This window comes from Herpailurus yagouaroundi, unplaced genomic scaffold, assembly GCF_014898765.1.
Source record: "Herpailurus yagouaroundi ecotype Mexico unplaced genomic scaffold, PumYag 189, whole genome shotgun sequence".
Classification (NCBI taxonomy): domain Eukaryota; kingdom Metazoa; phylum Chordata; class Mammalia; order Carnivora; family Felidae; genus Herpailurus; species Herpailurus yagouaroundi.
Genome location: NW_024412420.1, coordinates 12224076 through 12241706, shown reverse-complemented (window position 1 = coordinate 12241706; position 17631 = coordinate 12224076). Strand labels below are relative to the sequence as shown.

Genomic DNA, 17631 nt, shown 5'->3' with positions numbered 1-17631 from the left:
ATTAAGAGCAAAAAAAAAAAAAAACCTGGAAAAGTTTGCAATTGATTAAAAAAAGTTTTAGAGCAAAATAGTTCATAAAACTATTTGCAAGCTTGATCTAAAACACTCTGTGATTCTCTGAAAAAATGAAAATCCCCCATTTATAATGGGTTAATAATCAATATTCAGAATGAGGTTTCTGACATTCTCAGTACTAAAAAGGAAAAAAATGCATATAGTTGAAAGACACCCCCTCAAACTGAATTCAGGCAAAAAAAAATCCAATTTTGAACCTTTTAAAAATATGTTCTAATCCTGTCCTTTTTTTTTTTTTAATTTTGCACACAGCTGTCTGTTGTAGTTTTTAGAATCATGCCAGATGCTGGGTTCATCAAGCAAAAGCAGGAAAACAATGGTTTGAAAGCAATTAGAAGCACCGAGGCTGCAGTGAGGCTCATATTAAAATGTGATAACACTGTTCTAGTGGGAATTTCAACACTACTCTATTTCTGACATTTCTCTGCTGCCAGACAGGCAGGCTGTGTGGAAGACCACTGTGACCAAGGAGGTAACAAACTGGAATTTATTTCTGGAGCAAATGAAGGATTAGCTGAGTTGGAGCCCTCCCAAGGTTTTTATTATGGACTCGGCCACCATTTTATTTGAATGCTACTGGATCCTGTTGGCATCTAACAAAGCTCAAGGAGTAAAAGCATATTATAGCTTTGGTTCGATAAAATAATCTAGCACCAATCCACTCAGAAGGCAGATGCATCACAGCCTCTTGTTGCTAAAAAGCAGGGCAGGGGAGCCCAGCAGGGTGAAGGTTAATTAAACACTCCACTAACTTTCCTTAGATATGGCTAATACCATTCTGTGTAGAAGCTTGTTTAGAAGACACAGAAGTAAACAATACCATCCACACATTTTTAGTGTGAAACCATAAATGGTCAAAAAGCACTCACCTTGGGGCTGAAAATCCCAATAGTACCTGAAATACAAGGAAAAGAATGGAAATAAGTCAAACATATGGTAGATACAGCACCTAGCCCAAAAAGCTTGCTAAATAGTCAATAACCAGCCAAGCCACTACCCACTCTGAGAAAAACCAAAGCATCCCTGAGATTTGGAAGATTCTCAATGGCCTGAAGGCAGCATTTAACTCACTGTAACTCAGAAAATTTTGACCATATTGCTGGAAAGGTCCTAAGAGGTTGCCTAGCCATCCATGGTCCAGAGTTTCTCATCAGGAGCCCTACAGGCTTTGAGTATGACAATTCTTTGTTGTGACAACCTGTCCTGTGTATTACAGGACAATCAGCATCACTGGTCCTTGGCACCAAACACCAGTGGCACTCCCACTTATAATGACAGCCAAACAACATCCCCCCCACCCCCAAGACATCCTCAAATACTTCTAGGCATAAATTCTTAATTTTACAGGTGAAACCCAAACAACTGACTTAAGGTCACCTAACATTTGAGTGTCTATGCCAGGACTGGGGCTCTTACAATTCACTGTGTCATTCCATCGCCTCTTTTATTTTGGGATATCATTGGCAAAGCCAACAACCCTTAAAGTCTTAAACCTAATGAAATGGCAGTAGCAGAAAGGATCATTTGTAAGTCACCTACTTGGAATCTAATAGCACTTTCCCCCATAGAAGCAATGTTATATATGGCGGCTACCCACAAAAGTCTACTGTACTTTGGATTCCATTTCCTCCTGCCTTCACAGGAACCTTACATTAATCTGTATTGATTTCCTTTTGTATATATTCAACCTCTTCCTCTCAATGTGGCCCTTTCCATCAGTATTTATGCTTGTATAAAAATAAAGCAAACCCTCCCTCACTTTCTTCATATCCCTCCATCTGCTATCCTCTTTCCCTTCATATCACAGTGAAATTTTCAAGAAGTGTTGTCTGTAGTTTCTCTCTGTTTTCTCACCTCCCACTCACTCCCCAACATACTCCAATCTTGCTTATAGTAACCACACATTAATTCCTGTCATGGACATAGTGAATTTCATGCCACTAAATAGAATGAATATTTTTCTATCCTCATCTTAACGTCTCAGGAATGTGTATGTGCATTTGAGCACCTTTTTCCTTGGGAGAGAGTCCAGAGTTATTTTTTAAATCAAATTCTTAAAAGAAATCCATAACCCAAAAAAAGATTAAGAAAAAGGCAATACATAGGTAATAATGGAGTGTCTTCCAGCATACCCACAACTGAAATAAGGTGAGGCTACTTGAGACAGTATCATCCCAGTGAGTATCTAGGTTATTTCTTTATAAGACAAAAATTCAGAAAATGGAAAAGAAGGAGATAAGTGGGGAGTATGTTGCCATAATTCAAGATGAGTTTGTGGGAAACTACGAAAGATAAGGAAGAGAAGATGGTGAAGCCTCCTGGTTGACTTCTCGTATTCCTTTCTTTTCCCAGAACAGTTCCAGGCTGGCAATCAGGTGAAGAGAAATGTAAGATACTTGGATGATAGGGCAGGGAAAGTTCAGGACAGCTCTGACATGTGCAGTGGAAAGACAGAGAGGGAATAAGAGGAGGAAGAGGTGGGAAGGGTATAGCAGCAACAGCTGGGAAGAAGGGTGTCCATGCTGATATAAAGGCCTATGGAGATTGAAAGTGGCTGTAACTTAAGTTGCAAATTAGTATTTGCATTAGTATTAGTATTAAGTTGTAAATTAGTATGATGGGTCAATCTCGCTCTGGCAGACAGCGCAGCTTCCCACTGTACCTGGCCACTGTGAAGAGTTTTTCCATAAAACTGCTTTCTATAAAAAACAACTAATCAAGCAAATCATCAAAGGGATGAGCAACTTTCCATCTTCTCTTGTGCCACAGCTCTAGCCCCTGATTCCTATAGTTACCCAACCTCCAATTCAATAGAAATAGAAATTAGAATGTGAGTCTGTGCAAGCGTATGTGTGTGTGTGTGTGTGTGTGTGTGTGCACATGTATGCATGCATGCGTGTGTGCACTTCTCTTGCCACAATGTATATGAAGGCAACAGCAGGAACTTTGTTAACCAATGTGGTTCTCATTTATTGACCCAGAAAAAAAAATGGAGCCATGCTGTGGCAGTTTAAAGGCCAACTCTTGGCAAATTATTAAGTAGGCAAAATATGTTATTGATGATCTCAACCTCTTCTTTTGTCCTCTCTCCCCCACAACCCTACTACAATGCACACACATATCTTCAGTTCCCCTCTCTACCTACTGTAAAGTGCCCCTGGGTTCCTGCTTTCTTTTTTTAGTTAAGAAGATCTTATAAGTTCACATAACGCTTATGTTTTATTTTTTTAATTTTATTTTAAAGGGGATGGAGATGAGCAGAAGGAAAGAGAGAGAGAATCTTAAGCAGGCTCCACACTCAGCATGGAGCCCAACGCAGAGCTTGATCCCTCAACCCTGGGATCATGACCTGAGCCAAAATCAAGAGTTGGACATTCAACTGACTGAGCCACCCAAGCATCCCACCAAGAGTATTGCTTTTGCCAATCATAGCTGTATCATATGAAGGCTGATTACAAAGAAATAATTCAGCTTAATGGTATTAAATAAAGTAGCAGGTCTATCTAGTTGATGTTAAATAGCAGAATCCACTTTAATCTTGATGACGTTGTAATTAAATATTTCTGCCAATAAAAATCATATGTAGAACTTGATGTGGAATGGCATGAAGTGGAATGTTAGTTCCCTTCATTTTCAGAAGGTATAAAACAATCCTGCCACCCTACCTTTCCCCTTTCTTCTTACCCTAAGCCTTAATTGTGCAACAACCCTCAAGAAGTTTGTTCACACACACACACCTCTACCCCACAGCTCACAGAGGATACTTCTTTTTAGAAGTAAGGCGAGAAGGTGAGCAACCTCATCCCTCACTGCAGGGCACTATGGATTATTCTTTGCTGAACACAACACATTTAAAGTTTTGGTCTGGTTTCATTAAACATATCCTATAGATGGCCTTCATCACATTCTCTGGAAAGATGACTCCACACTAGAGAATTCTATGCTCTTTAGGAGGCATTTAGTCAAATCCAGCCAACAGCTTCTAATTCTTTTCCTTCATTCTGAAAACAATTATCCCTTAGCCGGAGACTCCAACAAGTCTGAAACTAGAAATTTTAAACCAAAATGCAAATACCACAATAGAGTTATATAGAAGAAAAAGCATAGGCACATGCACACACGCACGCGCGCGCACACACACACACACACACACACACACACAGAGCTGTGTTTATCCTAAAAGCCTCTGAGAATTTCATATCAGGCCTGTGCAGATAGATAACAAACACTTCTTTAATCTTCCCTTTGAAGCTTCAGCTTCAATATGAAAAGGAAGCTATCACTCCGCGGCAATATCCATACTCAACATCATCAGGTCCATGCAAATGATATTTGGAACTGGAAAAAGATGAGCACAGAATGAGCAGAGAGAAAATGCTGCAACCATATTGATGATTATTATTTTCACATTCAGTCAAAACAAATCCATCTTTACTTGTTCCTCAAAAAATGAAAACAGAAGAATAAAATTTCCTAACGGTCGGCTAGGCAGAATAGCCTAGAAAATTTACAGTTACATTACATGTCAGACAAAGTTTGCTATTTTTATTTTATTTTATTTTATTTTATATTTTATTTTATTTTATTTTATTTTATTTTATTTTCCAAATTTTATTTAAATTCTAGTTAGTTAACATGCAATGCAATATTTGTTGCATTCTACTTGTGTTTTTAAATTAGGTTTTCAGTGAAACTTAGGGAAAGGTAACAACAAATAAATTGAATTCACCATATTGAGGGGATCTTGAATCTATAGCAGCAGCAGTAGCAGTAGTAGTAATAGCAAGGACAGTAATAACAACATTAAGATTTCTCGAATATATTGCTGGACACTCTTCTAAATACTTCTCTTACATGAGCCCACTTCCTCCACACTGTGTAACCCTATTATTATGCTCATTTAATAACTAAGGAAACCAAGGTATTGAGAGGGGAGATAACTTGCTCACGGTTTACTCGGCGCGTAATGAGGCAGACAAGTTTCCAATTTTAGCAACTAGTTCCCAGAGCATGCACTCTCATAAAAAATTGAGGAGGAAAGTCTTAAAAATATAATCTAATTTAAAAAACACTCAGCAAAATTCACTTTTTTCTCTAGATACATTTTACCATTGTAACAGAATTCAGTCACTCAATCAACAAATACTTGTTGAATGTCTTGTATATGACAAGTGTTTTGCTCTGGTGCCATGGACAAAATGGTGTCTAAAATACATAGAGTCCACCTGCTGATATATTTCAGTATCTTTCAAACTGCAAACAAACTGATCTAGTTTGCTACTCAAGAGTCACAGAACACTAGATGTCTGCTAAAAATGAAGCTTCTGACTCTTAATTATTAGACTGGAAAGTTGGGGTGGGTAGCAAATTCTTGACTACGGAGCTTACCAATGAACATAGTTATTGAGATTAAAGTACTCAGAGCTTTCACCCCTCAGCTAGCTAATTAGATAGATCCTGGTGAAGTAGGTAAGACAAACTACTTTATCCTCTATTACTGAAAATATCTCAGAAAGAAAAATAATTCCATCTCTTGATTATAGCAAAGGTTAGCATATTCAGCACTTAACATATGCTAGACATTGTGCTATGTATACATTTTATATGTATTATTTTATTTAACCTTCATCAAAACCCTATGAGGTCAGTACTATTACTATTTCCATTTTACAGATAAGGAAACTGAAACTCAGGAAGGCCAACAAACTTGACCCAAATCACACAGCTATTAAATGGCAGAACCAAGATTTGTATCCAGGTCTCCTTGGCTCAGAGTTCAAGCTCTTAAATTCCACATTAACTGTTTTTTCTATTTACTGTAATATAGGAAATAAATCTATTAAGAGAAGGTATAATTATTTTGTCAGACAGCTTAGCATCAGAGAGTAGTTAGACCAGACATCTTTAACTTGGAGTCCATAGTTGAGCTTTAGAAGACTCATAAACTCCCTAAAATTATGGGTTAAAATCAATCTATGTTTTCTTTTCCCTTGAAGAAGAGTCCATAAACTTCATTAGATTTCCAAAAATGTCAATAACTCTTTTCCTCCAAAATGATAAGACCCTCTGGGTTAGATGAATAAGGTTGCAATGACATTATAAAATAGCTACCCAGAAAGGCCAACATCTGTAATGTTATAAATCTAGAACATCTAGATGAATTTTTTTTGCAACTAAAGTATTAAAGGTGTTATTTTACCTGTGACTTATGGAAATTTAAAACACATCATACATTCTCTGTCTTGTTAAGCCACCTGCTAAACAAAATTGAATCTCTTCTTAAGGATGTAAATTTGAACTTTGGTTTTTATACCAAAACAGTGGTGCCTTCTAAATGGATAGGCTGTCTGCGATACTCAAGGTCCAGAGATGACTTCTATTTCCCTCTTGACTATCTCTGTTCTCTGGTAATGGCTGTCTCCAAACAGACTGCCAAGAATGAAGTGTTATACTGATATTAGTAATGGAATCTTAGAATTCAAATGGAAACCTGGTTGACCAGGGCTTCAATGGCAAGTTGATAACACTAGTAAAACCCTTGCAAATGGCCTTGATCAGCCACATGTAGAGAGTTATATATGACCAAGGAAATGGCTTTTGTGAACAATACTAATAGTCTGTACACTACAGATATTTCCTAAAACTTCATTTCTCACTTTGGAAGATTCACTTGATTTCAAATTTTCTTTCTAGTACCAGTGTTTCATCTACTACCTTGCAAAAAGAATGGACAAGTGGCAAAGGGTAATATGGCCAACGACACCCAAGAACAGAAATGGGAAAAGAGCACCATCTGGTGGAAGTCTCTGGTGGAGGCCTCAGAGGCTGGGACCCAGGGGTTGGGGCACCAGTCTCAGAAATAGGCAGGAATAGGAAGTCCCCTGGAGGGGAGCTGGTGCCCCATCTAGCCCAGTACCTTCAATCCATCAAAAGAACAGGACCTTGTATCTGCCTACAAGAAGCTTACAATCTGGTCTAAACTATGAGATATTTATACATGAACAGATGTCAATCTAAGATAGTAAATAACAAATACTGTGGTAATAGCAGAGAAGCATATAACTCATGTAACAGAAGGATCTGCCATAAGTTCATAGGTTCTCTTTTTGGACGTAATATTTCTGTGGTCTTGAGACTATATCCACAAATTTAAAAAAATTGTTTTTAATGTTTATTTTTGAGAAAGAGACAGAACATGAGCAGGGGAGGGTCAGAGAGAGGGGGGGGGGCAGGATCTGAAGCAGGCTCCAGGCTCTGAGCTGTCAGCACAGAACCCAATGCAGGGATCAAACCCACAAACATTGAGATCATGACCTGAGTCAAAATCGGATGCTTAACCGACTGAGCCACCCAGGTGCCCCGCTATACCCACAAATTTTAGAAACCTACTCTGGAAGACAACACAATGTTCTCTTACTTATGAACTGGTCACAATTCAACTTTCATTAAATAATAAACAAGCATTGTCATCCAATGTTGACAGTATTGATTTTTTGGAAGTCTGTTCCCAGACAATAATAAAGAAATAAAACAAATAAAACCTTACTCACCATTAGAGTCTTCCATAACACTTTCACTACATGAAATCCCTGCCACAGTCAATCCAACATCCACTCGGATTCCAACAGTAAGAGATCTACATGCTTTCCTCAATTAGTCAATGATTATGGTCTTTCACCACATCACTGAAAACCTGCATTCAAATATCCCTTCTCCTTTGTTCTAGCATCAGGACTGCAAATTGTGGTTGTATGTCTCATAATCTCCATGCACCCTACGTGTAATAGGCAATCAATTATAACTCGATGAACTATTAAAGAAAAATGCCAGCCAGGTATATTGTGACCAAATAAATGACTATAAATGTCAAGTCGGAGTTTAGATTTTTTTTTTTCTTTCTGTAGATAAAGGGGAGCAGCTGAAGAACTGGTTGTTGGGGTGGTTGGTTGGGTTGCTTGTTTTTAAGGACAGGGAATGATGTCCACTGTGATCAAACCAGCAGAAATGTGCAGCCTGGAGGGGAAGGAGAAAGCCTGAGAGACAGTTTACTGAAGACCAAGAAGAGGGACAAGAGATTTGACAACAGATTTGGAGGCAGGCTGGGAATAGACTGTCAAGAGTAAAACCAGAGATATCTTTTGGTTCCAAACTTGTGTATTGGAGAGAACAAGGCAGCAATCACCTACAAAGAAATCCAGCTGATCACCATGTTTTAAACTGTAGTATCTTGGGCTCTGCCATTTGTGTCTGTGTTGATGCTTGGAACCTAATTTTATTTTATTTTTGCCTGCTTCAGGTTAATAGCTACTCTTGGGCCACCAAGACTCCTAGTTATCTGATTAGTAAATAACTGCTATCTGCATGACACTGTGACTGTGGACCCTATACTCATTGAATTTTACAGCTGGAAGGACACTGAAGGTCATTTAATCCAGCCCATCACTTTATAGATGGGAAAACGAAGTATGGAGAGGTTATCTGATTGCATCATAGAAGTTTAGAAGTCCACATTGTGAAGCTACCACAGTTTATCTTGTGCAGAATCAGGGGGCAGGTTCAAAAAGATGATATTCACTCGAAAATTCCTTTGGTATTTACCTTGTTATGAACATGATCACATTATTCACCTGAGAGCAAATGTTGCATAAAAGTATTTAAGCTGGACTAGTTCTTAGAGCTCATCTAGGCAGAGTGCATTTCTCAACATTAACATGCCAACATACCATCTATATCTCAAGTTATGAAGGCTGCATTCACTCTCTCAAACATTAATAAATCTCTGCGATTTGCCAGACACTGTGAGGGACTGAGAGTACAGAAAGCCCCAACTGTGAGACTGTTTGGCTGGAATGGTCAAATTGTGCAGGAGTGATCTGATTGGCACAAACACACACACAAGGTAAAAACTAGGGCCAGAAGAACCCAGGTCTGGCTAATGCCAGAACCCATCTTACTGCTTGCAGATAAGGGTTGCTGAGGGAGGATCTGGGATCAGATAGAGGAGGATGCCTGGTAGGGGAGGGAGGGGGGTCACAGAGAGGCCAGGCCCAGGATGCAGAGGGGCCAGGCCCCTCAGAACAGATGGCAGAGGCCCAAAGCAGGCATGTTTGAGAAGGGGATATGGCAAGAGTCTGAGTGGTTTCCAACCTGCAAGCCTCTTTTTTATCTTGTGAAGTAGGCAATGATGTCATTCAAGAGTGATATGATAAATCTGCTAAGGACTGGGGAGCAGGGTGGGAGGAGAGGAAATTAGAAATGTTGCTAAAAGGAAGCATGTAAAGTAACTGCCAGGTGTCATTAAGGGCTCGGCTGGGGTTGGAAACTAAGACTTACTAAGTCCCACTGCGTAATTTTTCTTCAGCACTGAGTAGCTGCCCAAGTATAAAAGCAGAGAAGGTGGATGGATAGTTGAATTGATCTGAGGTTAAGGTTCTTCTAGGCTTGTGAGATGAAGGACAAGAAAGTAAGAGAAGACTAGAGGGCATGTCCTGGGGCTTAGGCTGGGGCAGGAGGGAGAGACACCAATGGCCAAAGACTTGACTGTAATGTCTGTACATAGTGGAGACTTTTCACAATCAATTAAAATATCCAAAAACAGGAAATAGCATTATTCTTCTCTTTGCTCTCAGGACTCTCCTCTGTCCCACCAGTCTCAAACCTCTCCTATCTCTTGTTCCCCGTTTTAATGGATGACATCTCTGCCCACCCAACTGAAACTCAGGAACTGCCTCTTCACCTCTTTCTCTATTACTGTGGACATCCCATCAGACACCAAGACCTGTAAATTCTACTCCCTTTATATCTTTTAATCTAGCTCCTATGTCTACAGATGCTGGATTCATTCAAGCCCTCAAGATGCCTGACTCATATTGATATCACCACATCCTAAGACGTCCACCTGCCACCCTGCTCCTCCCTGACCCATTCTCCCAGTGCTGATGAAGAAGGAAGTGATGAGCAAAGTCTTTGCAGACAAGTCTGGGTCGGAGTCCCAGCTTCTCCACCTTCTAGCTGTCAGACTTTGGCTGCAGCCTCAGTTTCCTCATCTTTTTTTTTTTTAATTGAGTTATAGTTGACACACAATGTTACATTAGTTTCAGGTGTACAACACAGCGACTCCACAAGTCTATACATTATACTGTGCTCACCACAAGTGTAGTACCACCTGTCATGACACAATGCTATTACAACATCACTAACTATACTCCCTGTGCTGTACCTTTTATTCTTATGACTTACTCATTCCATAACTAGAAGCCTGTATCCCCCACTCCCCTTCCACCATTTTGCCCATTGCCCCACCCCCTCCTTTGGTTTCATCTTTAAAACAGAAATAAAAGCTATACCTGCCTTGTATGGTTTTGGGGAGGGTTAACTGAGATAATGCGCACGAAGAGCTAAGCACTAGGCCTGGCACCTGGCAGACCTTTGGTAAATGTCAGCTGTAATGTCATTACCACCATGTTATTCTAATGACCTAAAGTGCAAACCCAGTCTTATCATTCCCCTGCTTGAAATCCTGCAGTGGTTTACCCCAGCTCTAGCTTTGAGGCTCTCCCCTCCTGTGTTCACACTGCTGCTCTCACATGTCTCTGCTCTCTCTGCCAGCACACTTTCTCCATCGTGCCCCTTCTTCTCCCAGTGAACCCTTGGTGGTCCTTTGGTGCTCCCATAGCACCTCTGTGTATGCCTCTGAGTAACACCTACAATACTGCACCGCAGTCCTCTTGTCTCTCTATGTCACTGAGCCCTCAGGGCACAGTGGCACAGAAATTGGGCTCAATAAATGCTTGCTAAGTAAGTGAATGGACATGAGAAACAGAAGGGCCGTCTGAGTTCAGCCTACGTGAAGCACAGAGAGCATTTCAGGGAGGCGTCAGAGACAAGGCTGGAGACACAGGCAGCAGGCAAGGCTCTCCAAGCAATGCCATGGGGTATGGATTTTATCCCAAAGAAGATGGGGAAGGATACTTTCATTTCCCTCTAAATTACTCACACGAAGGCAAGAGGGAAAACCAGGAAGAAAACCAAAGGAGGAGAAGACAAGGAAGAAGAGAAAGAGAAAAAATAAGAATGCTTTGTAAGTTAAAACCTTTACCAAACGAAGAGTTTTTCCCCTTCAAAGACTGGCTTCAAAAAATAACCACAATATGACTGGCAAAAATATACTTCAAAAGACACGACCGAATACACATTGTAGTGGCAAGAATCCAATATATAAATACAATCAATTTGTTTCTTCATTAAAAGCTTTCATGAAGAAAATGATTTAATACAAATGCTAAAGCTACTGACACAGATTAATTGAAAAATAACAACAGAATCCTAATTAAAGACATAATATTATTTCACTCATTCATACCACTCCAAAATCTGAATAATTATATAAAAATAGAATCTAAAATGCAGGCTTCTACTGGTAACCACTCTAAAAGCTACAATGAATTACTTACCAAAATTTTCAAAAACCTCATGCCCTTATATATACACTTTCTTCCAGTTAGGAACTGAGATACACACAGAAATTCAGAGATCATTTTTAAGTTGTTTCAGTTTTGCCCTCAACTTGAGTTTTTTTCCTAATTACACAAGATTCTATACTAGAATATCACTTTCCCATTTATTTCTTTGTACCGTATCTATAGCAGTCATAGTTAAATCCTTACAGGAGCGTCCCAATTATCCAAATCATAAAGAATGGAACTGCTTGATCTAAAGGCTACTGACTAAAAAAAAAGGAAAGAAAAGAAAAAAAATAAAGACTAGTGACTATGTGACCAGTTCTATGGCTGTATCAATATGAACCAGGGGTCACCAGCAGTTCAACTACAATCAATCAGTCAATCCTAGAACTTACCTGACCCATCATGGGGCCAGGACTTTGGTTCTGTCCCACTTCAAGGGATTTTTCAGCATCAGAAATGTCTCCACATGTTGCCAGGCCACACATAAGTGCAAAAGACAGTAGGCAAACATCATGCCAAAGGAAGGACCAAGGCCTGCTGCTGCTGACCGTATCCCTATGTCCCACCCTACAAGTCAATTAGGTTAAAATGTTGTCAGCTACTTGCTGGTCTTAAGCCCTGTTGGTAAAATTTTCCTGTCAATGATCCCCAATCATACTGGGGGACCCTCCTCACCACCCAACTAACAGCCTCAACTCACACTTCCCTGTCAAATCCTTCTTCCTTCCTTCCCCTTCATTATTAAAATTCATTTGAAAACCGGGGCGCCTGGGTGGCGCAGTCGGTTAAGCGTCCGACTTCAGCCAGGTCACGATCTCGCGGTCCGTGGGTTCGAGCCCCGCGTCGGGCTCTGGGCTGATGGCTCGGAGCCTGGAGCCTGTTTCCGATTCTGTGTCTCCCTCTCTCTCTGCCCCTCCCCCGTTCATGCTCTGTCTCTCTCTGTCCCAAAAATAAATAAACGTTGAAAAAAAAAATTAAAATTCATTTGAAAACCAAAGTAGTCCCTTACCTTAAAAAAAAAAAAAAAACAAACAACTTCTGATAAAGATTTTTACATATACTTGCCCAATTTTAAGACTCTCCTGGAGCCCTTATTGAAACATGAATTCCCAGAGATCACCCCAGACCTAGTAAATTAGCATCTCCAGGGTAGTGACCTAGAAAACTATTTTTTAGCAAGATCCTCAGGTAATTCATATGATGGGGCAAGCTTGGAAAACATTATAAAGGAAATGGGTATTTTGCCAATGGTTGTCTGTTAAGAAAATTCTAGACAGGTAGGCCCCAGTTCAAGTATAGTCTGTGCTCCATTTCCAGTTGTTTGGACCTTGGAATGCATTTTCCTAATGAAACAAAATAATAGTGTTAAGTATTCTGGGCCAGTTTCAAAAACCCATGAAATCTTAGAAACAAAACAAAACAGAACAGTGATTAAACCTTGTTAACAGATCTGAAGTATAGTAGATACAATCTTTCATTTACAAACCAATCACATTTCAGAAGTTGAAGCATAAAGTTGGCTAATTTTTCTGTAAAGTTCCAAGAAATGGTTAGGTTACCTGGCTATCCATAAAAGCTTATTAAGCCCACAACAAACCAAAGCCAGCTATAGAACCAAGGATATAAACATGAGCTTGGTGTCCTCAAAGCAAAAGATAATGAGAAGGAGAAATGATACGCCTTCCTTCTCTGGGGATAGGAAACATAGGCAAACTCTGACATTCTTACCCTCTATTCTCTTTGCAACCATCTCCCACCTCCCAGGTGCCAAGGATTCACATGTTATCCATAGCTCCCTACTAAAGCATCAGCTTACATACCCCTGCCCAGAGCTTTCCTCTCTCAAATTACCTACTTCTCTCAAATCCAGTCAAAGCTCTCATTTCCAACGTTTGGTTCCATCCAATCTTTTCCAGGTATCTCTCCAATTACTTCCTTGTGCTTAAGAAACCAAATTACCCTTTGGTTCCCAAACATGGCTAAACTTTACCTTCTCTGTATCTTTGTACCTGCTATTTCTGGGTGCCATGTACCTCACCAAAACCCATCCTTTTCAACCCCCAGCCAAGCCATGATGCCATCTCATAGCCCTGAAGGTTTCTCAGATCCCTTCAGCCAGAACTGACTTCTTTCTCTGGGATTTCACAGTACAATCTATGTGTACCTCTTCTAAAGCTTTAGCCACAGTATATCTTGAGTTATAGTTATTTATGCATGCTTTTACATCTTTCCCATTGGGTTGTAAGTTTCTTGGGAATATTTTTGGGGTATCTAATTAAGTAACATGGGTTAGATTAGGCACTTTTATGCAGGACAACAATCCTACTAGGTGCATGTATTGTATAATTATTTGGTTTATCCAGTTCAAAAATAAGTTACGGGAAGACTGGAATCTGTGTCATATTCACCACAAAAATGCTTTGCAAATAGTATATGCTCAATAAACACTGAATGAATGAATGAATGAATAAAGTTATACTCTTTGCTTTTTATAAAGAAATTGAGCCTCAAAAGAGTGCTGGCCCAACAATCATACCGCCTGGGTTCAAATCCCAATTCCAGACCCTAACAGTTGTGTAACCTTGAGAAAGTCGGTTACCTCTCTGAATCTGTTTTCTCATCTGCTAAATAGGGATTATTCAATATTCATCTCACACATCTATGGGGAGGATTAAATGGGATAATGTGTGTAAAGCCCTTTGACAACAGGACTGGCATACAGTGCATGTGCAGTGAATGTTGGCTCTGACTGTCATTCTTAAATCACGATGTTAGAGTCTCTGAAGCCCTCATTCTTCCCAAGGAAAAGGATCCTCTGATGCTTTGATAACCCTCAGTGTACCTAACACTGTTCATTACACATAAAAAGTTGGTTCAACAACTCACTGGCCACTGAATTTCCCAAGCACAGTCATCTTAACCAAAAGTTACAAGAAAACCATTAAACAGGGCTAATACACATGCATGTGCACTCAAAAGTCTCTTAACCCTCCAGGTGAATTTGTATTTTAAAATAAGGTGATGAGCCTAAATAAATTTCTAAATGGTGAGACTCCAGGTATGTAACAAATTGAAATCAAACATTTCAGACCTTCTATAGAAGATATCTGTGAGCAGTGGTCTACATGCTGGCTCTGGTCATGAGTCTGGCCACTCACTGGCCCAGTAACTTCTTGAAAAACAGGGTTATGTCATGTGTGAGACTGTCTTGATTGCCTGGCATCATTCCCAACAGAGAGTAAACAAAGAGCCAATAAATATTTAAGCAAATTAACTGCTTCCAGTTTGTAATCTTCATCCTGCTCTTAGGTGATTCCATTTCTCTTTATGACCAACATAAAACTCAATCATGGTGACTGATGTTTTGAGAAGGAGGAAATGAGGGGTTTACTCAAGCACCATCACTTTGGGAAACTAGTCCCACAAACCCAAATGTTTTACTAGTGACACAAAGTGTAGATAACCCTTTTCTAATGAAGGATTCATCCTGTGTCAGTTCAGTGCAGCTCAAAGAGATAATATCTAAGAAATGAAAGTTGTTCCCAGTCAGTCATACCTCATCTAATGAAGACCTTGAGAATGAACTTCCTTTATTTAAAAAAAAAAAAAACTATTTTTTAGCAAAATCATCATAAATTACTCAAAGGATGGCTGTATTTCATATGGCTCAAAAATAATTTTACTTTCATGTGCATTTATGGATGTATGTTTGTTTTGGCACAGGGTAAAACACCTCCAAATCTTCACAAGAGTGACCCAAGACCATACTACACAATTAAAGCTTAATTTCCTCTTTTGACATCTCTTTTCCCCTCAGTTCCAACTCCTTTCTCACCTGGAAACCAAATACTCTTTGGCTATTAAATCTGTCCCTTTTTAAAACAGGAAAGGCTCTGATCTCAATGACTTAGTATTAAATACATATTCACTGTAGAGTTGGAAAATACAAATAAACAAAAAGGAGAATTTATTATTTTTTTTATTTTTTTTTTCCAACGTTTATTTTGGGGACAGAGAGAGACAGAGCATGAACGGGGGAGGGGCAGAGAGAGAGGGAGACACAGAATCAGAAACAGGCTCCAGGCTCTGAGCCATCAGCCCAAAGCCCGACGCGGGGCTCGAACTCACGGACCGCGAGATCGTGACCTGGCTGAAGTCGGACGCTTAACCGACTGCGCCACCCAGGCGCCCCAAAAAGGAGAATTTAAAAATCACTCAAACTCCACTTCCTAGAGATTACCATCATTACCATACGTTTTTGGTGGGGTGGGGTACCTGCTGGCTCAGTTGGTAGAGCATGTGACTCATGATCTCAGGGTCTTGAGTTCGAGCCCCATGTTGGGTGTAGAGATTAAATAAATTAACATAAAAAGAACACATTTTGGTGGTTTCTTCAGGCATTTTTCTCTGAGGTTTTATATATATATATATATATATATATATATATATATATATAGTACTTTTTCACTTATAGTATATATCTTATTGCTTCACATCAAGAAATCTTCTATAGCATGCATGATTAAATTATCCTATCTTTTCTTTTTTTTTTTTTAAGTTTGCCCTTTCAACAGAATGGATAAACAGAATAAACTGGAACAGGGAGAAACCTGAGACAGAGAACCAGAAAGCAGAATTTTGCAATGCTCTGAGTAAGACTTTATGAAGACTGAAGTTTAGCTAGTGACAAAGGGAAAAGGGAGGACAGATTTAGGATGAAGAATCAATAGGCTTGTTGATGGCTCAGGGACTAAAGACAAAGGAGTCAGGAATGACTCCCAGGATTCTGCCTTGGGGGTGTTAGGTCTAGGGAAATCAGAATTAGGTTTAGGGGTGAGCAGAATAGAAAATAGTGAGTTCAGCTCTGGACACTGCATCAGGATTTTTCTGACTACAAGTAACAGAACACCTAAAGGACATAGGCTTAAATAAACAGAAGTTTATTTTTCTTTTAAAACAAAAGGTCTGAAGACAGGTGATTCCAGGGTTGATACAGGGGCCCAACAATGGCATGAAGGACCTAGGCTCTTCCTGTATTTCTGCTCTAATACCTAAGAGCAGAGTTATGTCTTAAGGTGGCTATTGCATTTAATGTATGCCATCTCCCAAGCATAAGACTGTCCTGTAAGAGGCTATCAGAAGTCTGTCATGGCTTTCAAATCATGATTCATCCCTAGGCTAGTAGGGTTCTGTTGTCAAGGAAGAGTGGAGGGTGCCTGCTGGCTAGGCATCCAGAAGGGTCTGCCTCAGCCATGTAAGCTTTGAGATATCTAAGACACCCAAAAGGAGCTATCCAATATGCTCTCTGAAGCCTTGTGGAGAGATGTGCAGTGGAGCTGCAGAACTGTAGAGGAAGTCATGAAGCTGTGGACATGTGTGCAACTGCCCAAGAAGAATGTGGTGGGGAAAGAGGCAAGACTGAGGGGCAATGGTAAAGAGGGCAGGGCAGGAAAATGAGCCCAAGCAAAAACCTGGGGGGGTGGGAGGGGGAGACAGAGAATATAAAAGAAAGGAAGAAGGAAAATCAGGAGAGACTATTACCATGGGAATTAAGAGAGGGAGAGGATTTTTGGTTTTTGTTTTTAACTTTTGGAGGAAAAGGAAGCTATCAACAGCGTCAGATGCTGCAGAGAGAACAAATAAGACAAAGACTGAAAAGTGTCTTCTAGATGTGGCAATTAAAGAGTTACTGGCACTTTGGTGCTTTGGCAAGAGTAACTTGACAGAAGCAGAGGCAAGACTGTAGAGGAATGAGGAGTGACCAGAGAAGAGGAAACCAGAGTCTAGGCTTCTGTCTGCAAAAAAAGAGATACAGAACAGTAGGGAACCGCTGTGCAGGATGTAATGTTTTTCTTCACATTAGGAGATATTTGAACATATTTCTATGATGAAGGAGACATGTAACAGAGGGGGGAGGAAAGCTAAATTTAAGAAAGAGAGGGTCTCTGGGGCGTAGTGGTAACAGAGGAGGGAAGATAACCGTGTCACTGCTTCAGTCCTCAAACAGCAGGAGGAGGAGCGTGATCTCAAAAGATGACAGAGGGGCAGAGACCTGTAAAGCCACGTAGACACATCTCAAAGGGGAGAGGTT

At 40.0% G+C, this 17631-nt stretch overlaps 1 protein-coding gene across 1 annotated transcript in view; it reads right to left on the bottom strand.

Moving 5' to 3' along the window:
• The window catches only part of SKAP1 (src kinase associated phosphoprotein 1), a 291445-nt gene that overhangs the window by 220986 nt on the left and 52828 nt on the right, over positions 1–17631 (bottom strand). Inside the window, exon 3 of the mRNA XM_040497891.1 lies at positions 945–970. Within this exon, the coding sequence (XP_040353825.1) occupies positions 945–970 (26 nt within the window). The remainder of the gene's footprint in view (positions 1–944; positions 971–17631) is intronic.